We start from the raw sequence: 22,014 nt of genomic DNA, 5'->3' as shown, positions 1-22,014 counted from the left end.
TGCTACTGTAACTGACAGTCTTAACACTAGAAAATACTACATTCAAGAGTTATGAGCCAGAATAGGCAAAAAGCATAGCCAAACAGATGCACCCATCAAAGTGAAATGCATTGATTTAATCTTCTCTACTAAATATTGTCTCCTTATCATTTTAATGAGTAACCACACACCACGGTTGCTCCAGGGTGGCTGAAACCCTGTGCTGTTCATTGCAACGTGAGGTCAGAGTTCACCTGCTCTCTCTCCATACCAAATCTCCTTGCATTGCAGTGGGCAGGGTGAGCCTCCCTTGGCTCCTACAAGAAGCCATCTCCTCCTGCTAGTTGCATCCTTCCTGCCTCCTTCTCCAGCATAAGGAAGCAACAGAGACCAAACAGCATCATCACAGGTGAACAAATGAAAAGACATCAAGGTGGAAAAAAGGGTGAAGGCTACTGAATAGAATAGGAAATGAAAAAGAAAGAAAGAAAAAGAAAGAAAAGAAAGAAAAGAAAGAAGAGAAAGAAAAGATAAGAAGAAGAAGAGAAAGAAAGAAAGAAAAGAAAGAAAAGAAAGAAGAAAAGAAAAGAAAAGAAAGAAAAGAAAGAAAGAGAAAGAAAAGAAAGAAAAGAAAGAAAAGAAAAGAAAAAGAAAGAAAGAAAAGAAAGAAAGAAAGAAAAGAAAGAAAAGAAAGAAAAGAAAGAAAAGAAAGAAAAGAAGAAAGAAAAGAAAGAAAGAAAGAAAGAAAGAAAGAAAAGAAAGAAAAGAAAGAAAAGAAAGAAAAGAAAGAAAAGAAAGAAAAGAAAGAAAAGAAAGAAAAGGAAAGAAAAGGAAAGAAAAGAAAGAAAGAAAGAAGAAAGAAAGAAAGAAGAAAAGAAAGAAAGAAAGAAAAGAAGAAAGAAAGAGAAAGAAAGAAAGAAAAGAAAAGAAAGAAAAGAAAGAAAAGAAAGAAAAGAAAGAAAAGAAAGAAAAGAAAGAAAAGAAAGAAAAGAAAGAAAAAGAAAGAAAAGAAAGAAAAGAAAGAAAAGAAAGAAAAGAAAGAAAAGAAGAAAAGAAAGAAAAGAAAGAAAAGAAAGAAAAGAAAAGAAAGAAAAGAAAAGAAAGAAAAGAAAGAAAAGAAAAGAAAGAAAGAAAGAAAGAAAAGAAGAAAAGAAAGAAAAAAGAAAGAAAGAAAAGAAAGAAAAGAAAAGAAAAGAAAGAAAGAAAAAAAGAAAGAAAAAGAAAGAAAAGAAAGAAAAAGAAAGAAAAGAAAAGAAAAGAAAGAAAAGAAAGAAAAGAAAGAAAAGAAAGAAAAGAAAGAAAAGAAAGAAAAGAAAGAAAAGAAAAGAAAAGAAAAGAAAGAAAAAGAAAGAAAAGAAAGAAAAGAAAGAAAAGAAAGAAAAGAAAAGAAAAGAAAGAAAGAAAGAAAGAAAGAAAGAAAAGAAAGAAAAGAAAGAAAAGAAAGAAAGAAAGAAAAGAAGAAAAGAAAGAAAAGAAAGAAAAGAAAGAAAAGAAAGAAAAGAAAGAAAAAGAAAAGAAAGAAAAGAAAAAAGAAAGAAAAGAAAGAAAAGAAAGAAAAGAAAGAAAAGAAAGAAAAGAAAGAAAAGAAAGAAAAGAAGAAAAGAAAGAAAAGAAAGAAAAAGAAAAAGAAAAGAAAGAAAAGAAAGAAAAGAAAGAAAAGAAGAAAAGAAAGAAAAGAAAGAAAAGAAAGAAAAGAAAGAAAAGAAAGAAAGAAAGAAAAGAAAGAAAAGAAAAGAAAGAAAGAAAAAGAAAGAAAAGAAAGAAGAAAAGAAAGAAAGAAAAGAAAGAAAAAGAAAGAAAAGAAAGAAAAGAAAGAAAAGAAAGAAAAGAAAAGAAAAGAAAGAAAAAGAAAGAAAAGAAAGAAAAGAAAAGAAAAGAAAGAAAGAAAGAAAAGAAAGAAAGAAAGAAAGAGAAAGAAGAAAGAAGAAAAGAAAGAAAAGAAAGAAAGAAAGAAAGAAAGAAAAGAAAGAAAGAAAAAAGAAAAGAAAGAAAAGAAGAAAGAAAGAAAGAAAGAAAAGAAGAAAGAAAGAAGAAAAGAAAGAAAAGAAGAAAGAAAGAAAGAAAGACAAGAAAGAAAAAGAAAGAAAGAAAGAAAGAAGAGAAAGAAAGAAGAAAGAAAGAAAATTGAAATGGAAAGCAAGGAAGAGAGACTGTGAAGAGAAGAAGCTGATTTTTTTTTTTCTTCTTCCTGAGAATAAAGTTCATGGGAGAAGGGGAAAAAAACAATGAATCAGCAAAGGGGGAGATGGAAATGGTTGGCAGTTAAAGATAGATTAAGATGAGGGAAAAACAGGTGAGAAAAGGAGAGAACTGAGTCGAAAAGCTGCTGAAGAAGGCATTAAAGAAGATCTTTTAGGGTACTAAGTAGGTAATTTTTTGGTTTTGTAGCTAAAAGTCTAATTCAATGGCTATGTGTACTCACAACAACTGTGTGGAAAGGGGTAATTCCAATCATTTACAGCAACAGCTGAATTTCTGAAGTAAAAGGCAGGAAGCAAAACTTTTTTCCTTTAAAAGGAAAGATAATACTAATGCTGAATCATCATCATAAAGCTGCTGGCCAGAGCCAGCAACTGATTCAACATAATGTATACAACAGTAAAGCAATTTGAGACAACAGATTTGCAAACTAAGCCCAGTATACAAGAGTCTACTCCTGCTTCACAGGTTTTGTTGTGCAGTCTTAATTGCCTATTCTTTCAGAGCCCTCTTCTCCCCATTTTCAATTTAGTCTGCCACCAGTGGTTACCAACCTGTATCCACAAGATCACAGTACATTGGTACACAGATCAACCATGTCTACTGTTTGGTATTTCCCTCATTACCAAACTCAGTTGTTGCTGTAGTCTTCTCCTACACCATATACCTGATTCTGCCATTTTGCTGAACTGGCACATGACAGGCCATGGAGCTACATAAGGGTTCAGGCAACAAGAGGAGAACATCATCTTGAACAAACAGTGGAAGGTTTCACCATCACACTTATATAACCCACTGCATACACAGACCTGTTTGCTGCACTGTTACTTTCTTTCTGTTGGAGAGCTGGGGGAAAAGGAACAGGTTTTAACGGAGGCTTATTTTAAGAAAAAATAAAAAGCCAAAATCCCTATTTCTGGGACACTAGTATGTTTTTAATCCCTTCTACTTCTGAATTGAGACCCGATGTGTAAAAAAATAAGGATTACACAACTCAGGACTTACAGGGTCACAGAATACATCTACATGGGGAAACTGAGTCCGCAAGTCTAGAATCCACTCCTTGGGAGATAAGGAGCATTTGGGGAAAGACGACATCAGTTGTGGTAACTGCTTGTTGTAGCTGATTCTCTCCTTTCCCCGTGCAATTTGGGGATATGTTCTCCAAACCCATTCCTTTCTCTCCGAGGCCAGGAGTCTTTCCTCTCTGCTGGCCCATAACCAACCCACACTAGGCAAACAACACTGCTAGCAGTATCATAACCTGGCAGCCTCCATTTGACTTTTTATTTTCTGCAGCTGCAAGCAACATAAGAGGATCCTCCATAAGGCTGCCATATGTTTGAGTTTTCCCAAGCATGTTTCCCAGATTTTACTTGTCCTGTATTTCCAGAGAAATAGCAATTCAGTCAGAACTACTATAGCATAGCTTCAAACAAGCTGCTGTACACCCAGACATCCCAGGTGTGCACTATATGTACATCAACTGTAATTGAGTACACAGAGCAAGTCCAAAGCAACGATTACACATGCAATGTACAATCAATAGACACCCGAGTCTTGGTCTGACACTTCCAGAAAGCACTCAAAGCACGTGCTGCACATCCATTTAAAATCCATGTATTTTGTGTAGGATCAGTCACATGCTTCTTGTGGGCACTGGACTTACCAGATACTCACAAACTCTTTTTACATTCAGTGACTTACTGCACAAGCACTCCATCACACATGTCTGCATAGCTCTGCCTGGGCAATTCCACACAAAAATATAGCAGCTGTAATCTCACAGGTTGGAGAATCATAGCTCTGGCTACAAAGCACTACCAACATACCGTTGCATATCTCAAACACCCTCACCTTCTCTACAGCAGACTTCCTGCCAAGGCATGGAAGAAAGCCACTCTTTCTCTCCATCCGGGCCACTTTCTGGAGAAAATTCTGCTTTCTGCTGAGCCTTCTCTGCTGAGCCTTCTTCTCTCAGCCTTCTGCTGAGACATTTACTTCAATCTTCCCATTACCATTCCTGCCTCTAATGATTCTTCATGGTCCTATGCCATATACAGATCAGGATAAAAACTTTCAATAAATAAACAAACAAAATCCAGGAAAAATATCCAGGGTGTATTTTAACATTAAAACAAAGAAACAAAAAAAGTCCCATTTCTGCTAAAAAAGGAACACATGGCATCGTGTGGCTGTATTTGAAAACATTAGCTAGCTTGAATGAGAAAGTACACAGGAATATTGTGAATTTCTGTTCAAGCTTTTTGGAAGACCTCCTGGATTTCATTTCAAACATTATATTATCCATTACTGTGCTTGATATTAATATCCCCACCCTTCTCACCTAAAGCATTTTTTCTATCGTGTGTGTTTTTTCAATAGCAATCAAGAAAGACTTGTAACGCTGAGAGGTCTGTACAAGAAGAGGAGGTCAAAGATTAAAAGACAAAAGAGAGGAACATAATCCTTAATTTTTGTTTAGAGCAATTTTGGGTACAACTGTTACATCGGCAAGTGAAATACAACTGCAATTTTTGGATAGAAGCCATCAATGGAAAGCTTTAACTACGATTTTGGTTTCAAAAGCTTTCCAAAACCAATCGCTGATTCTGTGTTTAAAGGCAAGCTCAACCCAATGTTCATCAGAGCCTATGCATTTACCAAAAGGTAACCAAAGACACAAATCAGCCTTAAGATCTGCAATGATTTCTATTGGATCAGTTCCTGGAAATAAAATATTTCTCTCAAAGATTTCCACCTTAGGGACTCAGGCCAACGTCTACTGGTTGAAATACTGACAGAAGCATGCAACAAAGCAGAATTAGTTTTACAGTAGAGTGCATTTTTGCTAAAACCACAACGATCTCTACCAAATAGTGACCAGACTTTAAAAATCAACCCCTTGAAAAAAAAAATAAAGAGAAAAAAAGAGAAAAATAAAAGAACTCCTTTCAAACAGTTCAACAGCAGTTATTGAGCTACTTAAAATGGACTTTCTATTTTTATTGTCATCTTTGTGGAGAATTTCTTACTCTTTGGTTCACATATCCTTGCAACCTGACTGGGAAGTTGAAAAGAACAACCAGCTCCAAATTTCAGATGAGAAGGTGGGCTAAATCAACAGTTTTATGTGCTTACTTCCAGAATTTATGGAACAAAGAATATTGCAAAGACCCCAATCACTTGTCAGCTAACTTCAAGGGCACCTAAAGTCTCCCAAGAGTAGAATATAACTACACTGCAAAGTTCTGTATAGCACAGACATATGCAAAGTAGCTTTAAAAAAAGCTACTCAAGTACAGGAAGCTATGCAAGCCCCCGCAACACAGAATTCAAGACATGCTCATTCATCCTGTCTCTGAACTGCTTTTGCAAGGTGGCAGCTCATTTAAAGTTAGCTATGCCAACTCTCCATTAATGATTTTCAGCCTCAGGACTGCCCCTCTCTCTTCTTCAGGCTCCCCTTCACCCTTGGGTACTGCTGCTTTATACAACCTGGCATTTGGCACTGTAAGTTTAACTGTTGGCAGGTATGCAAATACTGCCCAAATCCTGGCACTGGACAGCTACTGAAAACAACTCCGAACTCATCTCTAACCTCTGCAGAATTCCCCCCCTCCATCCAGTGTGCTCACTGTTTTGAACCACAGAGTTGAATTTCCCAAAATACCTATTCTACCGCAAAAAAGACAGCTGGAATTGAGACTGTGCGGACAGACTGGCTGGCTGTCTACATGTCATTATATCGCAAATTGTAATAGTTAGGCAAACATCTGGGAAACTAATAGGGTAAAGCAGTACACTCCATTAAAAAAATATATCTATTTTAAAAATTGCTCAAAACATTTTTCAATGTCCTTTGGAAAGTAAAATTGTCTTGAGCTCAATCCAAGATTATGTGATTTTGCTTAATGAGAACTAGTTCTTACCTAACCACTGCTAGGGGTTGCAAACAGAAAAGAAAAAAAGCTTAAGTATGGCAACAGCTTAAGAAAAATATCAGTGTTATTAGTGATATATGTTTAATACAGTACAGCTTAACCTTACATTTTACCCATAAATACAAGTGTCTTGAGGAATGCAATTGTTAATACATTTGATGTTAAAATAAAATAGTTGCCTTTCTTAGCATACTGAACCCTATTCTTCTAGGTGCTGTACAAGCCAACAGAAACAGTCTCTGACCTGAAAAACTCAGGACTAAATTCATAAACTAGCCTGAGTGGTATATTTGACTAGCCAGTTTTTTCAGATGAGGGAAAAATATAGGTTTGCAGATTCAAATTCAAGGGAAGCACCTACATGCAACACCTTGGTATCAGCAACATTTGCTTTCTCATTCATCTAAAGCCTGATCTCACCCAGAGACTCCTGGATCCCAGATGACAGAGTATTTCAGCTCTTCCTTTAAAGAAGAGGTATATTTTGCAACCCTTCAGTCAGACTTACAGAGCTATACAAGTAACCTGTGACGCATCAGTGAAGATGTGCCTCCCAGAAAGGAGTAAATCATCATACAAAGCCACCTGAAAATCAAAATAGTATTTCTTTCCCATCATTGGGATTTAGAAAGTCACACCTCATCTCAAATGTAAAGAGCCCAGCTGGTGGGTATCCACCATTGCCAGAGATAAGCCGCACAGCAGCGTACAGTTTAGAGTAACCATTTCCCTTCAAACACCTAAAACGCTTCTCTTCCCATTGCTCACATGCAGCAGCTTCACTGTCACAGTCTTCACTCTTGACTCTAAATAGACCACTTGATATGCCTGGGCCTCTTTGGGACTGACAACACAAGGGCATACAAAGCAGGAAGGGCTACTGTTCTTCTTGAATAAGTTAGGGCTACTGCCCTGCTAGCAGTCTGTGGCCTCCAAATGTCAGAGAAAAAAATGAAGCACAGGCCACTGTGATGTTATAATAAGAAGGGCTTTCAGTTACGTGGCTAGAAATACATACTTCTGAATTTGGCCAAGGGACTGCCCCAAAACCAGGATCCAGTCCACACCAAAGAAAATCTCTGACTACCTTGTTCAGGCTGAGACACTTGTACAGATACTATATGAATAGCATGAGAGAGGATGTTTTCATCAAACCAATACAAAATTACTAATAAAGGATTGTGAGACGGGCCTCTGTTAAAGATTTATAATTAAAAAGCTCATATGAAGGTGGTACCTGGAGTTCTCAAGAACAGTTACTACTTTTCCTGTGCTTATCACTCAGCAGATTGTAAAAGGCATATATCAAATGCAAATTGTTTGTGTATGTAAACACATACCGTTTATGTATACTACATATAATTTACACAAAAGTGGCATGTGTATCTCTAAAGAGCTACTGCAATAGCAAATTCATCTTAGTAATAGGAACAATACACTCGTGATGCTGAGCATCTGTGTTGTTTCTACATTCAGAAGATGCAGCAAGATGTAGTAATTCAGTCTAAGCTGACACACATGTAACACTATGATAAATCTCTACAGAAGGTGCCTGCTTATAAAAGTAAGACAGTGAAAGAAGGTAGCTGGCAGTGACAATATCTGATTTATTAGGCTAAATGAAGATGATATTGAAGGTTAATAGCTGATAGAATCACTCAGCAGAGTACTCCCTCTCACTACATCCTTGGCTGAAGGAAAAAAAAAATAATGCTGAGGTTCAACACACCACCTCAACACACACCCCCAGAGCTCCTCCACCACTAAAAAATATCTTTGCCCTGCTCCCACTACCATTTCCAAACATCAAAGCTAGGCCAGAACTCAGCTGTCTTGGCCCCCTTTCCACCCATGACCCGCAGGAACAGCTGTAATTCAACTGTACCCAGTTTACAAGGTGCACATCACCCAGAAATAAAACTGTGTTGGCTTTATGGCTCAAAGGAATTTCAGAAGATGACAAACTACTTCAGAGTAAGCATTTTCAGGACACATTGTCACGACGTCCTCTTTTTGAAGCAGGGGAGAGGGGGAATATATGACCAGGATAATGCCCTTTACCAAGGAAAGGAGAAACACAAATGACAAAATCCTAAAGTTATCTCCTCACTACACTGGAATTCTCAGCCCTGTACTACCTGTGTTAGTAATATATAATTTGGTAAGAAAAATTATTTATAATCCAAACACATTTCTCCATATTGATTGCCCTTCTAGAGTAGTTTATTTTTCTATTTTTTCCAATGCTAAGAATAAACAAACTGCTATAAATTTGGGTTGGGCATTTAATGGAGTTCTGGCTGTATGAACAAGTTATCGTAGGCTTCAAGCAGATTAGTTAACCTGGCAAGTATGCCTGTGCAGATGCTCTTACCCCTCAAAGAAACGCTTGGTAACTTGCCACTCCATGAGCAATCCTGCAGTCATCCCAAGGTGAAAGCCTACAAACAGGTAGTTAACACCACTGCATTCAATAAGGATGGTTTGATTTTACAGCTACACCAAACCACAACATGACGGAAAAGCCTCCTCCTCGGCTGCACGCTCCTAAAGAATGGGTGTTTTCTGACTCTGCAGCGCACAGTTTCATGGAGCTAAACTACCAGAAAATTTAATGCAACCACTTTTCCTCCATTGAAAGAAACCCCTAAAAATCACAGAAATGCCTCATTAAAGAATCAAGATGGGCTTAATGGAAGGTGTGGAAACATGCATCCTTGGAGGGAGGGAACAGGACAAGACCATTCCTTTAGGTGATAGCCTGTTATAATGCAGGCTGTGCTGTGGGATGGAATAACATCCTAGGTCCACCCAGTAGTTTATCACAGTTATTCAGGCACTTAACCATGCTACAATGGAAAGAAAACCTCTTAAATTCAAGCCACTGCAGCTCTGCCTTTTGATGTCCATAGACAAAATGAACCACAGTGTTAAATTCTCTCCACTGAGGAGATAACTTTGGAGAAGTTTCACTAATGCTAAGCATTCCAGTACTGCCAGCTGAAACCTGCTGGAAGTTCAGACAGAGTTTCCTGGCTTTTAAGACTCCTCTGCTCAGTGATGATAAGGCTGTCACGTGCTTGTGCCTGAATGAACAGACAGCCAGGTTGTCAGTGGCACCTCAGCTGCGCTCCTGACAGTACTTGGTGCTCACAGAGGCCAGTGGAGCACTGTAGTGAGTCTCCAGTTCCTCCATTGCACACACCAGATGCAGAGGGCTGGTACCTACGGCAGCCCTGCCCTGGGCCCTGGAGAAGGGCCCAGGGCAGGGAGCTGAAGCCCCTCACTACAGGCTGAACATAGGACTATCCTCTCAGCACATGCCTTGACACAAGATATTTTTTGTGCATGTCCTGAAAACAGGCTGCTGTTAATTTCCTTAGCTCTTCTGTAACACTCTTCATCCAAAATCCTCAAAGCACCTTTCATATGGGGAATAATAACGCTTACCTACTTTACTGATCAGGACAATGAGGCACAGTGAGGAGAAACAACATACTCAAGGTCACTCAGAACTGAGGAGACTCTGGGATTCCCGGTTCAGTGTTTTATTTTCTAGGCAGCACAGCTTTTGAAGCATGTAGTCAGTTACCCAGCAGCCTATTTTAACAAACCAGTAACTACTTCCTGTAAATCCCCTTTCATCTTACAACAGTAGCTGATATTCCAAAAGATTTTAATCTAACACACAGTTAATAAAAATCTCTTCATCCTATATAAAGCTAGCTGTGTTGGGAGGGGGGAGGTGAAGGCATTGCTAGAACTTCCCACATGGACCTCTCTGGTCCATCAACAAATGGTATTGTCATTACCAACTAGTATCTGTACACGCTGAAGAAGCACTTGTATTCAGTTTTACATCAGAGATGTCGAAATCAGTAGTAAATGCAGGGCAAATCCTGCAAATCACCTATAAACATCACACTGGAAAAAGGAACAATTTAGAGTTGCATCTAATTTAGCATCAATTCTCAACGTCCAGTATCAGAGGCTTCAGGGGAAAGTACCAGAAATTGTGCAGTGGGTGTGTTATATGCATGTGGGAAGTTTTTTCCCCTAGTCTTATGCAAGCACTAACGATCAGTTTATATCCTGAAGCAGAAAAGATTAGTTTGCCCAATTAATAAATTTATCTAGCTGATGTGACTGAATGCTCCTGTTAAATTTATCTACAATATTTTAATGATTTTTACCCTGAATTATAATTCTGACAGTGAAGTCCACCACTGATCTCAGAATTAAATATATATTTCCTCAGCTAACAGAAATGACACATACAAAAGGTTCAAAGTACTAGGCTATATGTTTTACTGTGCATCTTCAAGTTATTTACAGTAACAAAAACACTCAACAACCATCAAACGGTTCTTTCTATTTAAATTAAGGGCCAAAGTATATTACCACTGCTGTAGTAAATCAGGATAGTTGAGGCCTACAGAATACGTTTAGCAGAAGTTGATAGTTATATGACAACTGGCTCTACCTGAATCTCCTCACTTGGTAGCCTTAAAATCCAAAGAGAGAGAGACAGAGAGAAAGTAGAAAATCATCATCACTTTCCCCAAGAGCTCTTATTTAGTTAGAGGAAAGAGAAAATCTGCTTTCAGAGCAACAAGTCCTCCACATCTATCAAAGCCATGCGACTCCAGAGCCAGAGCTGATCCAGACACAGAAATACACGCGCTGGAATTTGATGAGCACATCTCATTTTGTCCCATTAAGCCCATACTAATAAATAAATAAATAAATAAAGCCACCGTCAGACAGAGGAAAAACGTGCTTCTCCTGAGCGATACTGCTCCTGTCGAGCAGTAACACCCTGCATTACCTATAGGCACTAGGAGCAGCGGCGCTACCCCCGCCCCAGGGGCCGCCGGCCCGGCGTCCTTGCCGCCCCCCCCCCCCCGCCCTTCCCGGCCCCCCGGCTCCAACTTCCCCCGGAGCGGGGTAACTTTCCGCGGGCACAAACGGCGGCTCCTCCCTCACCCCCGGAAAGGCTCCCGGACCTCGCGGGCCAGGAGTTAAAGCCGGCCAGGGAGGGCCGGGGGCGGCGGGCCCAGGCGCCGGGAGGGGAGCTGCCGCCTCAGGCCCGCCACACGCCCCGCAGCCCGGCCCCAGCCTAATTTGCTGACTGGAAATCTAATTACGCTCCCCCCCCCCCCCGATTTCCTCTCTGCTAAAGGAAAGCACTCTCCAGAGCACACCAGCGCTATAAAAAGCGCGCACACACACATATACGAAACAGGGGAAGGGGGCGGCGGGGGGGGGGGTCCAGGGTCACCCCCCTCCCCCCGGCAGCGGGCCCGGCGGGCGACGAGAGGCTCGCCCCCCCCCCCTCGCCCCGGGCGCACACCTGCCCCCGCCGTCACCTGGGAGCGCCCCGGCGCGGCCGGCCCGGCGCCCCCCAGCCCCTTCGCGGCCCGGGGGAGAAGGCGCAGCGCCGGGCAGGGGGGCGTGCGGCGTGCGGCGAGGGAGGGGGCTCACCTGAGAGCAGAAGTAGGAGCCCTGGATGCCCAGCTTGAGGCAGGTCGGGCACTGCAGCTTGGCCTCGCTGCTGCAGCCGGCCGTCTCGCAGACGCGGGTCTCCACAGCCGCCATGCTGCCGGGCTGCCACAGGCGCGGCGCGGCGCGGCGAGCGCCGGGGGAGGAGCCGCCGCCCGGAGGTGCCGCCGGCTGGGGCGGGCGCAGCCGCCGCCGCCGCCGCGCCGCTCCTCCCCTCCCCTCCCCTCCCCTCCCGGCCTCCCCCAGCGCAGACGCGGCGCCGCCGCCGTTTCTGGCGACGGGGGGGCGGCCGCCGGCAGCGGGGCCGGGGGGGGCAGTAGCGACTGCGCCGCGCCGGGAGCCGCCTCATGGCGGCGCGCGGAGCAGCGGCCCTAACGGCCGCAACGGCCGGCGGCGGCGCGCGCGGGGCTGCGGCCGTAACGGCCGCAACGGCGGCGGTTTAGGGCCCAGTGCCGCGGCGGCGTCCTCGGGAGCAGTGTCTCGTCCGCCGCCGGCAGGAGGGCGGCTGGTGAGGGACGAGGGCGGCAGCGTTTGGCCCTCAGAAATGCAATCCCCTTCCCCGCAGCCTCACTGCTGCCCCCGAAACCCCCGTGGTGCCCCCGCCGTGCAGCACGTCGGCCGGCGAGGCGCAAAGAATTTAAACGCGTGCTCCTGTGGAAAAATAAATAATATTTCGTATACGGTGTCTCCAGGCCTGCCGCGGTGCTTCAGGTATGTTTTACACAGGTGCCTCAGGAACCGCAGCGCCCAGTAGCCACACGGCGGGGGGCAGAGCGGGAGGCAGGAGCACCCCAACGACAAAATAACCCAGGAAATGGGTGGCAGAGGTAAGCGTACAAGCCATGCTCCGAACTCCCTATCTCATGCTTTTAGCCGTTTGACGCATTATTCAGTTATTTTGTAAAGAATGCTTAAGGTAAAGGGCGTTTTTATCTTGCCATCGTCTCAGGATCCTAATACGCATGGCATGGTGCACAGGGTGTTTGGTATGGTTTCACTTTAAATGTGCGCTTGAGTAAACTGCTTACGTTTCAGTCTACCAGGAAGAATGAAGTCTGTGGTCTTCCCTTTTTGTATTTCTCATCAGTGAGGCTATATGTCGAATTTGATCCTTAGACCATCTCTTCTAAAACTTCTATGGAATGCTGTGTTGTTCTGTAGGGCTATGTAGTTTATAATCATTTTTTTTACTGTATTTTAGCTCTCATTTGGAGAGGAAAAACTATCACTAATTCAATAAGGCAGTAACTAGAATTAGAAAAGTATGCTGCAGAGTCACAGTGAGATTATGACAGGAGATATGCTAGTTTTCTTTCTGAGTAAAAAGATTAAATACAAAGGTTCCATCTCCATCATATAAAAATAAGTGTCTAATATTTTTTATTTGCTTCATTTATGTTACCTGATCTCATACTGTGCTTATGTTCTGTAAGTATTGGTGGCAAAGGTGTTCTTAATAGGTATTAAAACATCTCTAACTTAACATAAATGTAAGACACCTTTCAGTGGTTTAGAAGTCAAGAGGAAGCTGCTTAAAAAAAGAAAAAAGAGAGATGCCTATTGATCAGGAGATCAGCTGCAGAAAACTTCAGAGCACGTACTTGCCAGATCTAGCCATTAGAGCACAAATCTCTCTCCTTGTTTAAATGCTCTGTTGTCTTCCCAACAGCTGGCAGGAACAGCATATTCTTCCAAAAAAACTTTGCAGGGTCAGATTTTCCCTTGGTGTAATGACGCTTGCTTCATTTTCATTTACTTTAATGAAACTACACCGGTCTATATTCTGATATTACTACACAAAATATTCTTCTTATTTCCTGACATCCAGATAATTCCCCAGAAAGTGTGATTCAAAATCCAAAATACAATCTCAGTATTTTCCACAATTATATTGTGTTCTATTCCCTGTGGTATTCTGGCCTCATCTTAAATTTTTTAAAAAAGTCTATATCCTAGACTTAGAGGTTAAGTGAAATTTTTCACTAAGGCCAGAATACAAAGCATACATCAGAATAAGCATATTCACATAGATGTACTTGCTTACTTATGCCAATATAATTGGTAAAAATTGTCTCTGTAGGCCAGCTGATTACAGGAACAAGGCAACAGAAAAACAAAGGATCTGATCCTGATTTGCTGTGTGATAAACACGTTCACTAGCATTATCAAATAACCCAGGGAATTTGATACCATGATATTACTGACATGTAGTTACAGGTGGACACCTTTGCAGATTCCTCTGAAAATTCTAGCCTTCATTTGTCTAGGAGTGATAATAGTTGTATCCACCTGTTTTGCTGGACAAAAAGAATACTGTGCGAGTGAATTAGCAAACATTTCAATGATATTTTTAAAATACAAAGACTATACCTTCTATTTTCTTCACTGAGTAAAACTAAGTGTGTATTGGTTCATGTAGTTCATGTTGTGACAGCATTTAGGTCAAAAAATTCTGAAGATAGCCAATCAATTGCCAAGCAACATCACAAAATACCTTTAAAGGACACATTCACTGACTGTGATTTTACATATTTCAAATACAGACCATTGTTATAGTCATTTAACCTTCTTAAAGCAAAATGTTATTGAATGGTCATAATCATTCTCAAATGATCCATGTTGCTAGCAGCTCTCATAAAGTAGTGTGTACAGCACAAGAAAAAATCAGTGTTCCTTTCCATTTAGTCAGTAATTCAAACTATTAAGCAGCACAGGACAGATACCTCTGTACACTTCAGTTGCCGCTTTGTGCCGCTTAAACACCTCTAAGGAGTTGCAAATATTATTTATCCAGCCAGTTAAGCAGGGCTTACAAGTACTTTATATTACTGTCATGGTATAAAGAAGCTAAAGCATACTTGTTTATTTAGTCCAGTGTCCTCTGCTCAAATGTCACCTTCCATTTCTTGAGATTTCAGTATAATAATCATTAATACTTTCTGATACTTCACTACTTTTCTAAGTATTGAACTTGCATTTAATTTCATGTCTAACTTCACAAATACGAATAAATCACATATTTCAGTATCCTTACAGGGCACAATGTAGCTATATGTTTGAGCTCATTTTATAGTGGTTGACAGTGATACAGGTTATAAAAAATGGAGGACTCCCATTCTAACTAATAGGGTTCCTTCTGTTACTCAATTTCATTTTCTGCATTTCTGAAGTGTAAAATAAAACATGCTCTTTCACTGTCTTGGAGAAACCAAGAATGCATATATTAATTAAAAGTAAAAATATGTAATTTAAACAGCAGTGAGCCCACTAATTAACAAACTTATTTATTTGTCCCTCTCATTGTTTGGGAAGAACATAGACAGCATCTGTGGATCAACATAGAATAACAAATTCTGATTTGACAGAAGTTCTTTTTTGTTGTTTCCTTTTAAACAGTGCTGTCTTATTAGTTAAAAATGTGGATTATGTGATGTTTATGTAGTTTTGTTTTCTCGATTTGGCCTTGATTTTCTGGTTTGGTACGTGAACTGATTCGCGCCTCCTGGAAGTCTATCCACTGCCATTTCCCGTTTTCTGGTGGCACACTCATTCTCACCAGGGAAGTTTGCTGACCTTTGCTGTGACCTTCCCTGAGTAGAGCTCTTTGTCAGGCTTTTCATGTCACTTTCTAGCTGCCCGTCCCCCTCTCTCACAGACAAGCACACACAGAGGCAGTACGAATCAGAAACTTTATAGCCCATTCATGGTCCTCGATTTATGTCAGTGCTGTATTCCTGCTCTCCTCGCAACTTCTCCAAAGTGATGCAAGGTTGAGAGTGACTGAGGTTAGCAAACAAGGGCAGAAGGGGAGGTCAGCAGTGTCTCAGGGGTCAGATAGCTGCTGCAAAAAAAGCTAGCGCAGGTGGCAGCTAAGACAGCTGCTGGTTAGGAAGAAAATGGCCACTGAATTTGAGGTTACTTAATTAAGAGAGTGCCTTAGCCCATGTTCCCCCCCTCCTTTTGCTTTTAGACGTTGCACTAGTGGGGGTTGGGCAATCACACTTTCCCAGTGAAGCTCTTGGGTATAGTAGCTGTCTGTCTTTCAGGCTCATTGAAGGCCCAATTAAATGTGTCTTTGTGTAGCGATAACTGAAACAATGAAAAAATAACACCCAGGAACTAGACCACATGCAAATGTGAACCACAGCTTGGCCAGACGGTACGGGCACTTCCTGGGATCTTGATACCAAATGCAGCGGTGATATACGTTGTGTGTGTGTGTGTGTGTGTGTGTGTGTGTATATGTATGTGTAGGTAAGAAAGAGGAAAGAGCAAAACCATTACAGACGCACACAAAGAAAAATGTCTCAAAGGATGCCAGATAAAAGCCTGTAGCATGATCTTAAAGATTGAAAGAAAGCAGGAAACAGTACCAGGAGAAAAAGACAGACCTGTCGTCAAAGCAAAGTATCCCTACTATGGCCAGAGAAACAAGACTTTATAAACATTCTTTGTAAATGAACAGAGTTGCATTAGAGAAACACTTGTCTGCCGTTCTCTTTAAAGAAAAATGATGTGGGATTTCAAAGCCTGTCTAATTCTGAAAGTCAAAAGAGGTTGCAATACATTGTAAACCGCTGGATCCCTTATTCCTTCCTTTGGTGGACATATAAACTAAACTATTGAAAGACCCACTACAGCCATAGCTGAGGATGGAGCAGACTTATTCCAAGCTAATCAATCTGTCCAGAGATAAAAAATCTCTCAAGAGTGCCTTTTTTAGTTGTGGTAAAAAGGAAGATTCTGCAAATTCTTCAGTTTTGCTTTGCTTATTCAAGTCACATTGCCTCTTTCAACTTATGTCTTGATACAGTGGGTCAAATTTGTGCTATAATTTTAAGAATGATTCTTTCCGAATTGAAGAATGCTCTTCTGCTATACAAGGAATGTTAGTGTCTTTCAGTGTGTGCATACAAAACTGAATGTTTGTCATGGAACAAGAACAAAGAAAAGACAGCTATATCTTTTTAAATTGAATGCTATTTTATTTAAAAAAAAAATCCTATTTAACCAACAAGTTACAAGCTTTAAAGAGAGAAACTCCACCATTTAGGATATTTGAAAAAAATCCATGGGTGTGTCTTGAGGTAATAAAGATTTTTATTCTTTAGTATGAAGACACAATAAAAGTCATAGAGTGAAGTTCTGGCCCAGTGAAGTAAATGAGAAAGTTAGTGGTATCAGCAGGGATTTCACACAGTTTTTGTCATCAAAGTCAAGGCCACAACAAACAGACTTTATAGTGGTACAGTACTAAAAATACTTTCTTCCACTTTAGATATCATGGACAATACTATGAGACATCAACAATTGTTTCTATTTTCAGGTTTCAAAACCAAACTGAGATGGTCAGATGGTTTGCTGTACTTTGCAGAATGAAACATATGTTCCTGACAACTACTTAAATTCAACTACTTAAATTGATGGAGCTCTAAACTGTGCAAGGATTGGTGAAGAAGAGGTATTTAACACTTCTTTACTTCAGACCTTCCTTTTTTTTTCCACTGTACCTTCGAAAAGGTGTGAATTTTCTAGAGGTAACTATGATGCCTCTTGGCCTTGTATCTTCATCTTTCTTTTAGCTAGTTTGAGGATAATGTCACTACGCAAGGCAGCCACACCACTTTTGAGGGTCTTATCTATGTCAGTGACTCAAAGAAAAGATTACTGTAACTCATAATCCTCTCATTGCTATTAAAAGTTTTTGGATAACTTCTGATGTCATCTTTAGAGGATTTGTACCTCTTTAACTCAACAAATCTAAGGAAAACATGTGCTGTATTACAATGCATGTTTATTTCCTATTTGCTCAGTAATAATGTAGGTCATGTTCTGAATTCAGATGTGCTATATTCTTACGTATCTATCTTAGATATGCAGGAGAATCCAGCCAAATGCTATTCAACGGTCAATATCAGTTGATGGTGACCATGCACTCACAATTCTTTTCAGTAAAATAACATTTATAGCTCTAAAATATAACTCTGAACACTGTCTTCACTGATGAGAATAAAAATACAAAGTTAAACACAAAAGCAGCTCAAGAGAAAATTATCAGAGAGGAAGAGGATTCTGGATGGATTATCTTTATTTATGTTAAGAGACTTAAAGGCAGGATTAAAACAAAGGCCATCAAAGAATGTGCATGGTTGTCAAACAAGTAAAATGCAGTATTAGATCCATCCAGCAACCTATTAGGCAAATAAATAGGAAGGCCTATTAATTACTGTATTCACATTAAACAGTCTATAAACGATTACAGAACTAAGAACCACATTTTATATAATAGGTAAATTAATGAAGAGCATTTCACAGGACAAAAAAGAATGCTCCTGAATGTATTGACATACTTTCTGAATGTACAAATTTAATAGATTATATTCTTATTTTGTCAGCATAACATGATTTAACATTAGACAGCGTATGGAGAAGGAAAGGAACAAATACTTAATTTCTGTGTTATCACTGGGAATGTGTCCCAGTTCACAGAACACAAAATGTGTTCTTTTATTGTGAAATTGTTTTCAGTATTTAGTTCTTTAAAACAGTATTATAAAAGGTGAGGACCTTGAATATATTTTTGTTGCGTTTTTCTTTAAACAGGTAGGGTGACAGATAAAACATTACTTCATTGAACACTCTCCCTTTATTAAATACCAAATTGTAATACTAAAATGAGTTCCATGGCAAAAGGAATACTGCAGAAAATTTATTGTTTCAATACATTTTGATTATAACCAACGGCCATTCAGCAATCTAGAAACAAATTTAGTGGAAAGCAGCTGCAGCTTTATTCCTGTACAAACATTCTTCCAGTATCAGTCTCAGAGGATCACTGCCCCTATGGGAGTTACTGCTCCAGGCATTTTTGTCTCTGTTGTCCGGATTTCATAGGAACAGGAACTCCCTCTTCCTTTAAAAAACAGTTTGTTTTTGGAAAAGCCACTCTTTAAATCAAATCAAGTCCAATTAACAAACTTATTACTAGAAATTCAAATCATATCTGCGTAGGTTAACATGACAGACCTAAATAGGAAGATTATAGAGGAGCATAGTCAATAAGTACTAACTTGTTCCATAATCAACTAACCAACCCAATATTCGGTCTATTTTACTAATAGTGAAATTCTAAGGAAAATCAAGGAGATCAGCAGGGTGGGAAATTTAACAATAACAGGAGACTTCATTGCTTGTATGTAGATTGTACAAGTGTTACATCTAGAAGATGTAACATAGAGACTGACTTTTTAGACATTAACAGAGTCTCTTTCATGGAACAACTAGTTAGAAGGTCCATGAGAAGAGATAGCCTTTGACTTCATCCTGAGTAGCATTCAGGATCTGGTTTAAAAATTCATATTTGGAGAGCCATTCTGTGACAATGAGTATAACATACTTCGATGCAGTATCATTACAGCATCACCAACAGCCAAAAAATTCACCAAACTTTGACTCAATTTCAAAGAGTGGAACTATGTAAAAATAAGACAGTTTGTTTAAAAAGTGACTAAAAGATGCCGCTAAATAATTAAAATAGCTTCCATGCTGCCTGTAAGGATTTAAGTTGCACATATTAGAAACACAAGGCCTATATACACACTTGGATTATGAAGGAGGGCTTGAGAAGGGTGAAGTAATATTCAAATGAAACAAAGTAGTGACATAAATTCCTGCAGACTGAATATAAGAAAACAATAAAATTGGCCCCCAAGAAAAGAATCAAAGCTAATAATAAATCTTTCTTTGATCCTCTCAGGAGCAGGAAGCCTTCCAGAAGTCTGTTGGAACAATTGATAAACCATGGTATTAACAGGAGTACTCAAAGAACACAAGGCCATTGCAGAAAAGTTTAATAAATCATTTGAGTCAGTCTTCACTGTGGAAGAAACTGGAATCATTTGTAGGGGACTCACCAGTGGATATCCTTCAAATTGAAGGGTTTTTTGGAAGAGAGAATGGAAGAAACTTGATAAAATGCACACTAAAAATCACTAGGACCAGACAGTATTCACCACAGTATTCAAGGGGAAAACAGCAAAATTGCTAACAGGTATGTGTAACCACAGTTTTAAAACTGCACCGGTACCTGGTGTCTGCAGGACAGCAAGTGCGATACTAACTTCTAGAAAGGGTCCCATGGAAGCTAGGGGGCCTGACAGGCTGGGAAGCCTGCTCTCTCCTCTGCAGATCAGTAGAAACTATGGTAGGGAATAGAATCAATGGACACTTGGATAAATATGATCTCCCTGGAAGAGTCAACATGATTTTTATACAACTTACAAACCTTACAAACTTACTAAATTCCCTGAAGAGTCAACGTGCATGTGGAAAAGAGTGAGCTGGTTGATACAGTCTAGCTGGATTTCCGAGGGGTAACTCATGTGCTTGTAGCAGATAAGGGAATGCATACCTTTCCACTCCTCCAGCCACAAAACCCTATATGAAGTGGGTTTTTTTTCCCCTTATTTTGCTTCCCTAAACTGCTGTTTCTCTCACCTCTTCCAAACATCTTCCATAGATATCTGCTTTCCATTAAGACTTAGTGCTGAAAAGGTGCACCTCATCACACTCTCTCCTCCCTTAACTTCCTCTGTTCTCAGAACTGTAATTTCTTATTTCCCTTCTTTTGTGAGATAAGCAGTACCATCCTGGCTGGAAAAAGTAATTTCAAGGGAGAGAGAGCTCTTAAAGGTGGATTTCTAGGGTGAATTAAAAGCACTTTAACCACTATGATTACTATCCCTCTGTCTCTGTAGTTGTACCTCTATTTCTAGGTCACCCAGGGAAGGGGATGCTGCTTGAATGCACAACCCACTCTCAAAGCCTGAAAACACTACCTGCTACCTAGCTCTTTAGCAGGTGAAAAAGAATGGATGCGTGCAGATCCCACACTAGACTTTCTGTGACAGGAATATTTCAGAAGGAAAATGAAGTTAAATGCCTTTCTCTGGACACATTGCCTCCATGCTCAAAAGGAATTTTGCAGCCTTTTCCCATGGAATCGACTTAGAGCTTAATCATATCATCATCCTCTCATACTGCTGTATCTCTACTGTTCATCTGATCAGGTGTCATCCTGGTACACGAATAACAATCTAAAATATGGGGTCCACTCTACTGCCTGGGGATCTTATTTCTTAAAATAGTTCCATTTAATTTTTAGATCCTTCTTGTAAGGTAGGAACACTGTGGCAATTTAGATATCTTTTAAAGCCTGCTGATTTCCTGCAGAACCACCAAAAATCTGAGCTGTGGTCTCATTTGGTGCTTGATTTCCTACACCCTGCTATTTCCACAGAGCAAAGCAATAGTTTTCTTCTACTGTGGCTGCATTAAATTTCTCAGAACTCCTAATTTATTTAATCAAGGGTCAAGGGGTGGGGGAAATGGAGTGACTGCAACCCCTCTAATTATGGTCAGAAATATAATTCTAACTGGCAGTAGAATGGGACTGAGTCAGCTAAAACAGTGGGGGCAAAGTGCCAAGAGTTAAGACGTTGTGGTTTAAAATGACAACCTTTCCACCTGTGTTCTTTTTTGTCTCTTTGAGAGGACCCCACTGCTCAAAATTCTTTATGTAGAGATACTATCTTCTGAGCAAATAGAAACAAAATTAAGGAGAGAAGATAGCTAAAACTACTCTCAAAACATGCGTTCATATGTGGCTGAACAAAACAAGCCATATGTCCAGTGTTGATAAAAACATATGGGTTATAAACCGGTCTGTAAGACTTCAGGTAAATTCTGTATTCTTTATGATGTTTTCCATTGTCATCATATGCTCTCACTTTCCTCTAAGGTCAATACTTCTTATCCCTTCTAATACCTCATTTTATTCCTCTCCTCTGTCTTATCTCCAGTTTGTGGACATTGTTCTGGCTTTCAAGTCATTAGAGCCTTGTTTAGTATTCAAAAATACTGTATGGGGAGGAATACAACATTTTTGGTGACATTCTTTGTGTATTTGTCTTAATATTCCACTGGCTATTTTGACTGTCAGGCCATTTGTTGCCATTCTGTTTTTTTTTCTTTTTTTTAAATAAACTGAATAACAGATGTGAATAGTTATGTTTCGGATGAGCACTGTTGCTTCAGGTTTTCAAGGTGGAGTAAACCTCAGGGAATTTAGGAAGTGTAGCAGCTGCCCTTCCTTTGAGCTAACTGTGAAAACAACACATCAAAACAGAAACACAAGTGATTTCTCAAAACAGAAGTATATTAAAGTGTGTAGAAACTATGTCCACAGACATCTGCGGTAGGTATTTTTCTTTGATCATATCAAAAGTGCTAACATTATCCTCATAATAAAATCTGAATTTATTCAGCTCTCCACCAAAAATGCAATTCCTGTGAGAGTAATATGTTTGTGTCAGCCTCAGAATCATGACTG

General features: G+C 40.0%; 1 protein-coding gene and 1 long non-coding RNA gene across 4 annotated transcripts in view; one reads left to right on the top strand and one right to left on the bottom strand.

The window, feature by feature from the left end:
• The window catches only part of METAP1 (methionyl aminopeptidase 1), a 32,275-nt gene extending 20,530 nt beyond the window's left edge, over positions 1-11,745 (bottom strand). The window contains exon 1 of one of the 2 annotated variants that reach the window (XM_067297546.1): positions 11,607-11,745. In XM_067297546.1, the coding sequence (XP_067153647.1) occupies positions 11,607-11,720 (114 nt within the window). In that variant the 5' untranslated portion in view covers positions 11,721-11,745. Of the gene's footprint in view, positions 1-4,035; positions 4,210-11,606 lie in introns of those variants that run through there. The other variant, XM_013951511.2, reaches the window with a different exon arrangement.
• A 120-nt stretch (positions 11,746-11,865) lies between these two features.
• LOC106492148 (uncharacterized) lies at positions 11,866-21,686 on the top strand. 2 transcript variants are annotated; one of them, XR_010884334.1, is made up of 4 exons: positions 11,866-12,132; positions 12,351-12,451; positions 16,951-17,085; positions 19,381-21,686. It is a non-coding gene; the product is annotated as an uncharacterized lncRNA (long non-coding RNA). The 2 variants fall into 2 exon arrangements; XR_001293939.2 differs by having other exon boundaries at positions 11,871-12,451.
• The last annotated feature ends 328 nt before the right edge of the window (positions 21,687-22,014 follow it).

This window comes from Apteryx mantelli, chromosome 5, assembly GCF_036417845.1.
Source record: "Apteryx mantelli isolate bAptMan1 chromosome 5, bAptMan1.hap1, whole genome shotgun sequence".
Lineage (NCBI taxonomy): Eukaryota > Metazoa > Chordata > Aves > Apterygiformes > Apterygidae > Apteryx > Apteryx mantelli.
This window is presented reverse-complemented; position numbering and strand designations above follow the sequence as displayed.